Here is a 14,263-nt window from a genome sequence, read left to right as displayed (position 1 = left end):
GGTAACGCACAGCAAAGACGTGGTTGTTGAAAATTTTAAATGCTATCTTTATTTATTGCTACCAACATTATGGCCGTGGTTTGCCGGGCAAATGATTTGCCGTGCAAAGAAATTCATTTGTGCATAAATTATATTCACCCATCATCGAGGACACATTTCTTGTGACGCATTCTGATGTGATCTGTTTTTTTCTCTGTGATGTTTGAGTGTTTTCTTTTTGCTGCTGCTGCTGCAAAACAGATTTTGATTGATAGTAGCCACTTTCGGGGGGCAGTGTTGCCGTTGCGAGAAAATGAAGAATGCCGAATGGTTTGCCTGGTACGTGACGGTATTCAACAACAAGGGGTTTAAAAGGCTCAAGAAAGAAGAGTTATTTACAAAACAGGACATTAAAAACGTTGGAAAAGGTTTTGGTGGGCGGGGGAGCAATATTTTCAAGAGAATGTAGACTTTATTATCAGTAAGAATTGTTGGTAAGCTTCATGATTTTATGGTGTTATTGTTAATTTATAGTTTTTTTATCCTTATCCTTACTTTTTCTTTTCATTTAATTTTAAAATAATAACCGACCATGTCCACGAGAAGGCAAATAATAAGCAAGAAATGCCTTAATATTATTATATTCATTGTTTCAACGCCATTTGTGATAGTACGGCGACGTGCTGTCATGGTCAATAATAAATAAAAAGTTATTTAAAAATAATGATTAAGGCGATAACGTCGCCGGTATTCACATGTCTGGACTGTTCACCCGTAGCGAGAAGAGGCAGTTTCTCACCACGAGCAGGAGCCTCTCGAAACAGCAGTCGGGGCCTCTACAATTCATTTTGGGCTTCAGCTCAGGGCCCCTTTCGTGATGAGGATCCTCCTCTGCTCTCACTCGATTGCATCCTGGCTCCCGTAAAGAGATCTAACTATTAAGTTGAGGGTAATTGCAGTCACAACTAGCTATTGAATAGACACGGCTCACACGGAGCTATTGAGTAAACACACAATCATAGTGGCGTATTTAGCTCCTCGGATGCCCTAAGCAGAATGGAAGTTAAGAGCTCCTATCACACCGAATCTGCTGACTGGGGAAAGGATCTTGTGAAATCGAGTTCCCTTACTAATCTCGGGACCCTCGCGGTCGGTCACTCCGCTTACCGTTAAGCCTGCCACTGTAAACAATAAAACATGTTGCAGAATCACAATCAATAACAGGACAAAGGAGAATTGAAACGCCAAGGACCTCTTTTCAAATCCCATCTGGATTCCAGACCTTTTGAGACTGTTGTGACTCCAGTAAGTAAGCAAGACGTTTTCATATACAGAGCCGTATATGTTGATCCAGAAAATTTGCAAAAATACTGGTCCACATAAGCATGAGTTTGGACAAAAGTTTAAAGAATCGGTTTGCCTTAATGTTACGTTTTGAGGTTTGACAAACACACCTTTTTTTACTGGTCTAAAGAATTATTTTTGAAATTATGTTTTAATTACCGTCCAGTACTGACCAAGATCGATTGTACCATTAACCACTTTAGTATTAAGCTACAAGAACATGGCGACAAAAAACCGAAAAATCAATCCAAAATAAAACAAACCACAAAGAAATATGCTTAAAACCGTAATTTGGTGGTTAAAGATAAGATTACTGTCCTTCCCTGTGCTGTAAAAAGGACCACAATTAAAACCGTTGCTATCTTTACAGTCCTTTCATTGGGAGTCGTCCTACACAACAGTGTCTTTGTTTTAATGCTATGTGCGCCACAAAAAAAGCTCTTAGTAACGGAATAGAAAAGAGGAATAATTAGTATGCAAAGAGCAAACGGATCCATTCCGAATGCGCCACAAAGCAAAGCGACAGAGCAGTGGGAAGAAAATTACTAACAAAGACATTGGTCTGTTTGCCTTCTCTTTTCTCTCGGAAAAATCATGCAAAAGAAGACCATTTTTTGCATAGCCATTATCACACCACACTCTTCGAAGTGTTTGCTGTGCTGTCGATGGTATGATTCACGGGAAAGAGAAACGATCGCTTTTCTTTCAACCATTCAAGGGTGTACCGGATTTCCCTGGAGCGATGATACACCTGCAGCTCATTACCGTTGCTGTGGGCTCATTACCATGCGATTGTAAGCGTGCTACAGTTACTTCTATGTATGGGCAGCATCGTTACATCCCATCCTATACGTGCGCTGTGATAAGCGTGGAAATAAGCTTGTACTAGAATCTCCAACTCGAAAGCCCCAGTTTTGTACCGTCGCCGAGAAAGCACCGGCTCCCTCACACTACATGGTGGCGCGCGCATTTTTTGCTTTCTCACCAGCCACCATCCAACCCGGCCCCACTTTGGTGCGGTAAAACATGACAGGAAAGCAGTGTTTCGCAATCCGCACCAGGTGCAACGCGATAGTTATTGCGTGTTGCTTAAAAATGCATGCCTGATTTGATGGACAACCAGCAAATGTGCACACTTCAAACTGCCAACTGCAGTTGCACTCGTTGACGTTTGGCGTCATCGGCGGACGCGTGTGTGCCGCTTGTTTTGTTTGTGCAAATGCGCCTCAAATCAACAGCCCTTGCCTTCTCGTCCTTTTCGAGTGCAAAGACGCAATAATTCATTCGCCAGGGTCTTGAGGATTAGTCGGTTGTGGTTTTGTGCACGAGGTTTCCTTTGCAAAGGGTTCAGTTTCGTACCGTAACGCTACACTGAACGCGTTATATTTCGCACATACCGCCACCATGCAATGTACGCTACGCGGTTATGTGTAATGGATACTCTGCACCCACTCCAGAAGCTCGGATACTGAAGAAGAACAGGCGGCATATGCAACCAAACGAACCATTTTGGAATTCTCAATCGCGGTGGTACGCGCGCACGAATGGCGGCCGGCCTTCAGTCCGTCTAGCGGTGGTTTACGATTGTTCGTCAAAAATGGCCAACAGGCACAGCACACGAAGCGTATCGATTCAACGCACTTTTGGGCGCAAAACTTTGTAATACATAGCATAGTTCTTGTGCTGTGAGAATGCTTTTAGTGAAACGGATTCCAAAGTTGCAATCAATGCTGATTATAATGCCTTGCAAGTCAAGTGCGTATTGTAGTAACTTCTTTGGAATGTTGTTTAAACATGTATAAAGAGTGTTAAACCTCAAGATGGCTTGAGGCCTGGTAAATACTAGCTTCTCCTTGATTTGAACTAATTTTGGCTGAATATTCATATATTTTGTACAGGACAGGGATTATCCGGATGAGATTTTATAACAGGATCAATCATAATGGTAGATCAGCGCAGTCACAACTACGTCACCAAACTGGCTATAAGACAGCAGGTGAAACTCGGTTTCATATTCCTCTCCTATCCTATCATCGGAGTAATCGACCGCGAGGGGCCCCGATTCCAACAAAGTCAGCAGATGATACGGGGCCTCCAACTTTCATTCAACTTAGGGCCTCGAAGGGACTAAAATCCGTTCCTGCTGCGGGAAGTATCGAACCTTCCAATTTCAAGGACTATTTTAAAGATATTATTAATCCGAACTTTTCACGTTAGTGAATAATGTAGTTAACATCCTCGATGTCTGATGTCTGATCCAATAAATTAAAAAAAAAAAACAATCAACTGTTCAGCTTTCTGTTGATAAAACTTCTTCAATCTTTTACCAATTTAGCCTCTCGTTAGCCGAGTAATTTATTGATTTCTTTTACCAAAGAAATTCATTTATTTTTTATTAATTACCATCAGTTTTGAGCTTTATGCAGGTGAATGTTTGGACCTTGCTGTGTGTAATCGAAGTTAAACACTTAATTAATTCTTCAATTTCATAATGATCTAAGTTTCTAGAGCTATTTGTTTAATAAAAGAAAAAAAATGTGTGTACAAAATACTCCATTAAAAAATATATAAATTTTCTAATAATGACAACTAAACTTTAACCTTAAAAATTCGAACAGGCCTTTAAAGGCATACACACTTAATAATCCTCAGAGCATCAGGACATGTCTCTTTAGAAGCTCAAAATAGTAATGAAAAACGTTGTTTCAAGTTGTTATAAACTGATATGAATTCTCTAGAAACTCCAAGAAACTCATGACTATAAATATTTGAGCAGCAGTTTGAAAATTATCAGGGCATCAAGATATGTCTCTTTAGAAGCTAGAAGTAGTATTAATAAACGTTATTTCAGCAAGAAAACTTCTTGCTCTAAAAGTTAATATGTCAAATGTGAATATAGCCATAAAAAATGCATCTAATTAACTAAATAAGCATATAAACAATCTCCAGTAAACCCCAACTATGTGACTTAACCGTTAACGATTCTCTAACAAAATTTTTACTCAAACCAATCAAACACATGGCAAACTCCTGGTCAGGTCACACTCTCCACATGTGCGTACAGGCAAATATCATTAAGAGTTCAACTCAATCATTTCACACACGAAAATGACCGAAATAATCTGGCACATACCCGTGCGCCCCGCAATCGAATAGCCGTGTTTGAAATAACTCTCCTTCCTGCGCCACCATCCACCATTCGAGGATCGGCTCGTGTCACCTAGAAATCCTGTCGCGGTTTTCAAATTTGCCCAATTTAAACACACACACACGCACAAACACGCGAAACATCCACCCCCAAAATACACACATGGATGGCACTTAGGAAAAGGTCATCCCACTACTACTACTACTACTAGTTAGTGGGGTGCTTGTCAGCACTAAAGAATCTAGACAATCCCGCGATAAAAGAATGTCCCTGTGACGGTGCGGGTGGTAGTTGGTAGATGGGGTGCATTCAGGGAAGCGTCTTATCTCCTGCCCCCACAAAAGTCAGGGGGCACATTGCAAATAATCGATTTTTGTAGAGTAGTGCACAAGAGTGAGAAAGAGAGAGAGAGGGAACGAGACAGCAAGAGATCGAATGTGTGTCTGTCTGATCGACGCTCGGGTAGGGCCCTTCAGTAGTTAGTTTTGTTTTGAAAATGTCACCCAACGCACGCGGAATGAAAATGTCAAACGGCGTGGATCAATTCACTTACATTATCGCGCCTTGTTTTTTGTTGGGGCCACACGAAGACGCAAACCTGCAGCAGACGGTGAATGTTTGAGCTGAGAATTCTTTCTTTCCGTCACACTGTCACTGCTGGATGGCGCGTTTCGATAACTGATAATCCTTTATCCTACAGCATAACAACGCCGACTCTGTCAGGATTCGAACTTTTTTTTCACATCAAATTCTTACACAAAACACATTTAACAAGAACACGCACTTTTATGTTTTATCCGCTTTTTAGCACACGTGTTTTCCTGCGCTATCACGTACGCTAACCGCCAGAGAGCATAAACCACGCGCGCACACGTTTCACCTCCACATCTCAGTAAACACGTCACAAAACGTCAGCAGCACATGCTTACTATGTTTTCAAAATTCACCGATTCACACACAAGACAGCAGGCTGCTACTGCGGATCTAACGATATTAGACACCGTCACACCACCGGGAGTTGATACACACAGGAGCTCGACGACGCGGTCCGTCTGCATCGCACGTTGTTCAAACCGAAACAAACCCGACCCAAAGGCATGTTCGCGCTTCGCAACGCATCAACCCCTCGCGAGTTCTCACAGTGCATGTGTGTGTGTGTGTGTGTGTATGGAGAGAAAACCTCTTTGCATGTGTGTATGTGGATACGCAACGAAGAAACCAGTTTTCCCTTGCTGTGTGCTCTTTTACCCTGCTCTCCTCCATTTTGAAGGACGTCACGTCAGCAAACATTGTCCGTCCGTCCAATCGTTGGCCCGCGGAATCGAATCGAAAGGGGCGGTCCTAAAGGGATTTTCCCATACAATAACGCCCACTATTTCCCGTATGCTCTCTCATCTCGCTCTCTCTCTCTCTCAAGCGAAGATTGTACTCTCTCTCTCTCTCTCTCGCTCTCGCTATAACACCCCGCGAAGTTGCACAAAAAGTGCAATTATTGTGGCGCGCACGATACGTTTGCAACAAAACAATGAATGCGCGCGCTTGCATCTGTGTGGGTGCGGCGCATGAGCCGTCGGAAAACACGCCATTCAGCATCAGCTTATATGTGTGTGCACCAGCAAGAAGATTTCGGTTTTCCGTGTGTTGAGAATGCATATTTTGTATTGCACACAGGACACAAATACTTACGTACTTTTCAGGGGTTGCGTATTGTAGTAGTGTGTATGTGTGTTTTTTTATTTGCTCCTCATTTCGCGCTTTACGCATTTTACAAATCAAGCAACCGGAGGTTGATTTTTTGATTAAGTTATGAAGATACAGTCCATCGTGGTATCGAAGTAGCCTGCTATCTTTCCAACTTTTGTAGTGGTGTTGCGAAGGGGTTTTTTTTTTGGGGTTTACAGAAGGTTTAGGAAGATACCAAGGGATGCTGGGCGAGAAGACTGCATTTTTTTATCGACCAAAACCTTCCAGGTCTATTGGAATGAATGGACGAGTGCGTTGATGTTTGTCAGATCACCATTTATTTTCTTATCAAACCGAACTGATAGCTATCCAAGGGAGAGGAGCATCCCTGTGCTGTTTTCACGCTGCACGGAATCGATAAATCGCTTCGGGGAACTAAACGGCCACGAATGTACGGAATGCTGATGCGGCGCATATCTCCTTCATTCGAGTAAACAGCAACAACGTTTCCGAAAATCACTCGTGTGGGCACAAGAAAATCGGATTGATAGGTAGGTCTTCGGTGAAATATGCGTACCGTAAGTATGGGTGTGTGTGTACGTTCAGTAACAGAAACAAAATGAAGTATGAACGATTTTCCCGACATTCTTTCGACTAGGAGGACCGAACTGGTTTGCGAATTTCGGATGCTCTAAATTAGACCGCACATTCACACACTCAGGCGAATTTCAATCAATGAATGCGGACGCCTCACATGAGAACGTGTTGTACCCCATTTTGATGCAGTTAATTTTTGTTGTTTTGATGAAGGATGATACGGTCCTTTTCCAGTAGTACGTACAGTGACAAATCACTTCGATAACGAGGTCTCTTTAATAGATGAGGTCCCAAAGACGATGAGTTGTTTTTGACGACAAGTCCCTTTGGACGATGGAGTCCCCTGGTAGTAGACGAGGTCCCATGCTTAGGTAGATTCATTTGATGTCGAGGTACCTTGGGCGATAAGACGATCGGTGTTCTGTTGGCAAGGAAGAGCTCCCGTAGATGGATTATTTAGCGACGAGATTCTTTGACTACTTAGCCACTTGGACGACGAGATGGCACCCCTTAGACAACGAGATGTTTTTGACAACAATGAACTTTGGCGATGGAGTCGCCTGGTAGACCCTTGTTCGGGTATATTCCTTTAATAACGAGGTCCCTTAGGCGGTGAGGCCCTTTGGACAAGAAGTTCTTTTTTTTTATAAAACATGTAATTTTTGTAAACGCTTAAAGGAAAAGATCCCGTTGATGATGAGGACCACTTGGACGACGAGATGATACCGCAAAAACGAAGAGATGTTTTTTGACGACAAAGCCCTTTGAACGATGGAGTTAGATGAGGATTAATTGTTAGACGAGGCCCCTTGTACAAATATATTCCTTTGATGACGAGGTCCCTTAAGTGGTGAGTACCATTAGATAAGAAGGTTTATTGGTATACGCCTACAGGTAGAGCTACTGTTGATGTTGAGGATCCTCAGACGACAAGGTTTCATGGCCGCCTAACCATTTGGACTACGATATGATACCCCAAAGTTGACTAGGCACTTTTAATGATCCCTTGGAAGACGAGTATCCGTAGGCGTTGAGGTTTTTTTTTAAATAAGATTTATTGACAGACAAAGTCCATTGAGCGAAGAAACAGTTGAGCCAAGAGCCGACTAGTTCGACAAGATTTTTTAAATAACGAGATCTCAGAGTTTCTATTACAAGCGATTGTGATTACATTTTTCAATTGAACTTTTCTCACTCGTACCGATTCTTACTTATGTTTTAATGAGATTTAATGAAAGTCACCGCTGAAAAACGGGGTTCTTGAATAGCTAGAACAACGAGATGCCATAGATAGACGAGGCCTCATTTACGGCATGATCCATGTCAGTGGCTCTCATTCCAGCCACGATTAAACCCACCGCTATGTAGCTGCATACTGATAAAAATCTTCCACCCTGGCGAACTCAATTTATCACCCCAACGACCCCACTGACAAGCTCACGCAATATGCATCATCGCTTCAGTAAATGAAGCCCACCATCATCCTTACCTAACAGCACATTATTACACTCATTTGCATAAAACAATAAAGTGACATTATAACGGCATTTCCATGGAAAAGGGGGTGATAATAATAATAATGTGATGTGGTGTGGCGCACATCATTCGTCATCATTCGAAAGACTCCACAACAGGCTTCAAACATAGGTATGTCATCATTTCGTCAATATAATAGTGTTCTTCGTCGCTTATTTTCCTACTTTCTTTCCTCGTGCTGTCCTCGCTTGGTGGAAAAATGATGATCCGTTTCTTCTGCTTCTGCTCCTCGATTCCAGCAGCACCCGGTCTTTGGAATGAAATTAAATGCAAATTGTGGTGATTGCTAGCATGAAAGTAGGAACTTCTAACAGGCATCCGACTTTACGTTGCGTGTGCTGAATGAACGAGAGAAGGGAATATCTAAATGAATCCGTGTAGTGGAAAATTAAATCCACAAAAACAGGAATTGGGTTCAATCGATTTTTACGGTAAGCTTTAAAGAGTTCATGTAAAGGGTGGCCTTGCACGTTTCGTTTGCTTAAATTGATTTTGTTTCTTTTCGAATCGTGCCCGTGTTCCAGCGCTGGATGTACTGGCTGTACGTGTTGTTACAAAAGCACGTGTCTGATTTGTTTTATTTTCTAGAATGAAAAGAAAATCTTTATACTTAGTCTAATTTCGAACTTGAAAATGTTTGCCGAATGTTATACTTGGCTTAACGACCTGCTAGATCATGCCGGCCATTTACTGACCTGTAGTTACACATAGGGATCGGTACGGATGGGATTTGATCCACAAAATGCCGTGTGGAGACCAGCGCCGCGATCGTATCTACCTGCATGGAGCTAATCATTATCTGTCCATTTCTTAGGTAACAGAGATGAAATCCAAAATGTCTGCCTTTGCCCTTTCTCACTGCCTTGTTTTGAGTTTATCTCATGGTTGGATGTTCAGTCCTGGGGTTCGAGCGGCATTCAAAACCGGGACCTGCCGAGCGAAGACCACCAACACTGCTTCCTCCGCCAGATCACTTTGTCGTAGGACATTAAAGCCTCAGGCCGCGTGAGATTGGCTTTATATTGATTTCAACAGTTTGCAATTCCCCGTGGTCTACGGCATTTAGGCAAAATAAAATTGTGGTGTGTTGTGATTGACATAGGGTAAGGACGATCCGGAGGGCAATGTAGCAATGACGCCGATCTTTACACAACAGGACGACCACAGTTAAAACAAAGGCATAGGAGAGGAGAGGAAAGGCATACCAAAATCTTTCGAGGCTGTAGAGCCAAAAAAGAAGAATAAGAAAAATTCTTTTCTGCAACTAAGAAATTTGACTCGAGAAAATCCAGTTTCAGTGCCAGTTTCCTTCAAGATCAGTTTTTTTTTATAATTCCCTTTCTCAACTACTTTCTCGGACGTTCTGTGAGCGCTTTTTGGAACTCAACATCTTAACAATTTAAACTTAGATTCTACAGGGTAAGGTATGTAAAATTATGATATTTCAGCGTACCAATTTTTACATACAAGCCAATAAACTTATTTTAAAATGAATTGTAAAAATCATCTTAATGGTAGAATTTTTACACATTTACTAAAAAAATACTTTGACCAGTTTTTCGACTCTAAACTACAATAATAACAGATCTCATTCCAATGTGATGTCAAATATCGACCAATGTCGACAAAACGTGTGTAGCAGTGTAATTGCTGCTTAATAAATGTCAAACAGCTGCTGCATATTATGCTGCTTTGTTTACATCTAATTTTCGTACGAGCTGCCGGAAAGGTTTGATAAAAAAAAAACAAGGTAATAATTGTGCTGTTCTTTAAACACAGAATTCACAAAACAGCCTCTTTTGCCGATCGATTGAAAATTGGCTCCTTTGCTATTCCCAGATGGCATCCACAGTGGAACAATCGACCCTGATAAATCCTCCTGCAGAAGAGCTATCGGAGGAGAAAAGAAAATTTCGCTATCGAGGTAACCCATTGAATAACGAAATTCGATTCAACCGAAGACTAGATCATAGTAACCAATGCTCAATTAAACCGTCTTTTTTCATTTTGGCTTATTCCAACAAACCCGAAATTCAGCCGGTGCATTTCTAGCAGCAGTCGGTGCAACGTCAGCCGTAGCAGGTTTCAGTAAAGCGATTATGTCGGCCAAAAAATCGGACCCAAAATATTTCGACAAAGGTCTGCACGGTAGCATAGCGCTACACGAGGCCGGTACGAGCCTTGCGTTGCGTGCGCTCGGATGGGGCACACTGTATGCTATCCTCGGCACGGGAAGCATTTGCTTCGGAATATGGAAGCTAAGCGGAGCGAACAATGTGAGTAGTGTAGATTGTAAAACAAATTGTTCAGACGATAGCATTGGATCGAAATTCTACTTTTCAGATGGAAGAGTTTCGGGAAGCGGTCGGCAAAATCTTGCCCCGAGTACCACGTAACAATCCACCAACGAGCCGTACGGAATTTGAAGGACTGACCGATCTCATGCAGTACCTGTCGACATGGGGAAAAGATGAGAAGCAAGCGGCTCCTTCCTTGACAAATAAACAACCTAGTCCGTAGTGAATGGTGGCGAAAGAATTGGTAACCAAGTCGAACCGGAAAAGCGGAACGCCTTTCAGTAGTTCACTCCAATTTGTTGTAATATGGGTTTAAATGTAAATATATGTAGACACGCTTAACAAACGAAATAATGAGATATTTATTTGTGCGATATGATATGAGAATTCAAATATTAATTATTTCTGGTAATACAAAAACAGTAACGGCCACCGTTAATAGCACCAATCGTGTTGATCGCAGGCACACACCTCCCGAGTTATGCGGGAAGAAGAATTCACGTCCATTCTTAGCATTACCAAGAACCTTTTTTTATTAATTCATTCTACTTTATCGGCCAGCTTTAACAATGAAAAGCTGTTGCTTAGCAGATCCGTTGTCCTGTTCAAAAAGAAAAAAAACATTTATCGAAGAAGGCCGTAAGAGGTAGTAACCCTTGGAGATACTTACGAGTAAATCAACGTTTCGTTTACTGCGATCAAATCTTCCACATTTGAACCCTCATCGCCCGGACTGCCAACTCGCTTCGCATCAAAACTTTCGTTCGAAACGGTGGACTGTAGTTGTGGGGTCGTTGGACCCCCGACCAGAAAGTTTGGTTTGTTAACGAAACCATTCTCACAAGACTTAGCAGCCGAAGTGCTATAGTCCGACAGCATCTTCCACACTTCGTTCTGATGTTCCAGTTTAAGCCGTGCCAGATCACGCTTATACTTCTCCGTCACCTCAATTACCTTGGACACTACCTTCACAATCTCCTGTATCTCACGGCGTACATCAAGAATTTGCCTGAGGGGATAGAATATAAATGACGGTTGAATAATATCTCCAAATCACATGCCATTATGCTTCATTTCATACTTACTGCTGTAACTCTAGAAAGCTCAACTCACGCAACAGAACGTCTCGCTGCTTGAGACACTCGTACACGGCCTGCGACATATCCATGTGCGATTTTTCGTTCAAAATTTTCTCAAATATCCGTGCCCGCGTTTGCTCGTATCGGTACTCGACGTTTCGCAACCCAAACTTGTCCTGCTGCTGTTCAGTCTGCGGTTGAAGCAACGTATGGCGCAATGCATCCCGGCTTCGCTTTAGCACCGAGTCGTATCGCTTTGTAACCGTGTCAGCCATGTCCGCTAGCTTGCGTACGTTAGATTCGATACGTGCGCTGCTTTCGATCCATTGCTGGGAAGCCGTCTCGAATGTTGCGGAAGGTATTCGCTGGAGTAAAGCAAGAAGTAATTGATAAATTGTGGCTTTTTTCATAGAATTTTTTTAGCAAATGTGCCCACCACCGTCCGCTGCAATAAAACCAAAAAAGCTCAAAACTATCAACCCACCCTATCAACGTTGAGCGCATCCCGCGCATGAAACACCGTAAGCTTGTGATACTCTACACCGCCCAGTATCGCGTACACAACCTTATTCATCTGGTCAATTTCTTCCTTCCGCCGAGCAATACTATCGTTCAGCGTTAGCCCATAGTTCCGAATGCCATCCAGCACCTGCCCATACAGCCGTTGCTCCTGTGCGATGAAGTAGTACGAGTTGCCAATAAACTGTCGCAACATGTGGGGTTTCAGCTTAATCTTAATATTTTGAAACACATCCGTAATACTTTTCGGTATGCGTGGTTTAAGATCACGCTGCACAATGCATTCCCGATTGCCCCGATGGACGACGTAAACCATCGGTTTACCGTAAAATTCGGGCAGATACAGATCGTACGGGCGCGTCTCATCTCCTACGACCGATTGTTTTTGCTCCAGCGGAAGTATAAACTCAATATCATCCACAGGAATGCCAGTTACCCGGTACACGTGATCGCGCAACGTGTCCATACCAGTTTCCGGCGTTACTTCGAGATCAATCCACCGACAGTCGTACAGTGAGAAAAGCACCAAAATACGCTTCTCCAGTATTTGATCGAGAAGGGAAAATATTTTCAATACCGTCGACGTCGGTTTGTTCGAGCCATTTTCACCGTTTGAAGGGGATGATGATTCTGCTTTGAAGTATGGGACATAACCGCGTTGCTTTGGATTCCACTCAAGGGCCAACCTAAACCAGCATTCCAGCTGCTTGCGAAAACAGTCGGAAATGTGGTTTTCGGGGAATATTTCCGTATGATATGTGTAATTTTCCCGATTGTCTTCCGTAATGGCAATATCGGCCGATTTTTTCTGCTGCACGTGCGTCATCCAACGTGTAATGGGTGCATGCGGTATGAAGGGGCGCAAGCCGGTAATGATCTCGAACCCAATCACACCCATCGACCAATAGTCGACGGAACAGTTGTACCGATCGCAGTAAATCAGATCCGGTGCAATGTACTCCACCGTACCGACCAAGCTCGCGTTAAGGCTCTGCTTGTCCAACGCCTTAGCATAACCGAGATCTGTGAGCTGCAAATCAGATATAAACAAGAACATTTTAATCAAAAAAATTATCTCCCCACATAACCCGTGCGATAAATCTCACCTTATAGATAAACCGTTCGCCCTGCTGTTTTAACACCAAATTTTCCGGCTTTATATCCCGGTGCGTTATTTTTAGACTGTGCAGGTACGCAACGGCATTACGCAGCGAGCGCAAAACATCCCGTACGTCCTGTTCCCGCAGGCCGGAACAATTTTCCACCCGGTTCAGTACACGGCGCAAATCACCACCCTCACAGTACTCCATGCAAAGTACGGGCAGTCCGTTGGCCGAGCTACGCAACAGCTCCTGGATGAATGAGCTCGGCTGTACGTTCACCGTCCGGACGATGTTTTCATTCTGGACGGCTTCCGTCATCAGCTTTACCTCGTTGCGCCATCGCTCGCAGTGCTTATCGGTGATTTCGCTGCGATCTTGTAGAATGTGGAACTTCTTTATCGCTAGAGAGAGAGATAAGCAGAAGGGATGCTGTTGAAAAGTTATCTATTCCATGGGATTTCCTTTTGTTCGCTCCCAAAGCTACTTACCAACAGCCTGTTGCGTTTGCTTGTTCCTCCAGAGCGTCACCACACCGAAACCTCCATTGCCCAACCGTTTCTCTCGGCACCAGTCTCCGATTAGTGGTGGATCTTCGAACGGTTTAATCATGCTTAGCAACAGCAGGACAAACGGAAACAGAAGAAACTTCGAAACGATTCCTGCGAGAAGCTCTAGCACCAGCGACAACAGCAGTGTTTTAATATACCGGAAAAATGCAGCCGGTTGCGCTATATTTAACCTATTCACCGCACATCCCCGTTCACTGGCGTGCGTACGTCGTCGTTACTGCTTCAGATGCTGACTATTTCCTTCGCATTTGGAACCGAAGCACTCGAGCTAGGAAACTTTTTATTGCGTTCTATAAATAACGCGAACGAATTCCTTTTGCTATTTTCCTACGAAAGAAGAATGACAACAAACAACAATGACACCGTTTGACAGCTGTTCAGCAGCAATTACACTGGTTGTATTTGTTTT

The 14,263-nt window shown here is 43.1% G+C and overlaps 2 protein-coding genes across 3 annotated transcripts in view; one reads left to right on the top strand and one right to left on the bottom strand.

Moving 5' to 3' along the window:
* Window positions 1–10,811, top strand: part of LOC126565520 (transmembrane protein 242) — a 479,972-nt gene extending 469,161 nt beyond the window's left edge. Inside the window, exons 2-4 of one of the 2 annotated variants that reach the window (XM_050222705.1) lie at window positions 10,128–10,211; window positions 10,325–10,563; window positions 10,631–10,811. In XM_050222705.1, the coding sequence (XP_050078662.1) occupies window positions 10,128–10,211; window positions 10,325–10,563; window positions 10,631–10,807 (500 nt within the window). In that variant the 3' untranslated portion in view covers window positions 10,808–10,811. Of the gene's footprint in view, window positions 1–10,126; window positions 10,212–10,324; window positions 10,564–10,630 lie in introns of those variants that run through there. The other variant, XM_050222706.1, reaches the window with a different exon arrangement.
* A 313-nt stretch (window positions 10,812–11,124) lies between these two features.
* LOC126560544 (inhibitor of nuclear factor kappa-B kinase subunit beta) lies at window positions 11,125–13,894 on the bottom strand. The gene is made up of 6 exons (XM_050216502.1): window positions 13,774–13,894; window positions 13,289–13,686; window positions 12,148–13,212; window positions 11,670–12,028; window positions 11,255–11,593; window positions 11,125–11,185 (listed from the first exon to the last, which is right to left on the bottom strand). The coding sequence occupies exons 1-6, from the start codon at window positions 13,892–13,894 to the stop codon at window positions 11,125–11,127; spliced, it is 2,343 nt and encodes a 780-aa protein (XP_050072459.1).
* Between the last annotated feature and the right edge of the window lie 369 nt (window positions 13,895–14,263).

Source organism: Anopheles maculipalpis, chromosome 3RL (assembly GCF_943734695.1).
Source record: "Anopheles maculipalpis chromosome 3RL, idAnoMacuDA_375_x, whole genome shotgun sequence".
Classification (NCBI taxonomy): domain Eukaryota; kingdom Metazoa; phylum Arthropoda; class Insecta; order Diptera; family Culicidae; genus Anopheles; species Anopheles maculipalpis.
This window is presented reverse-complemented; position numbering and strand designations above follow the sequence as displayed.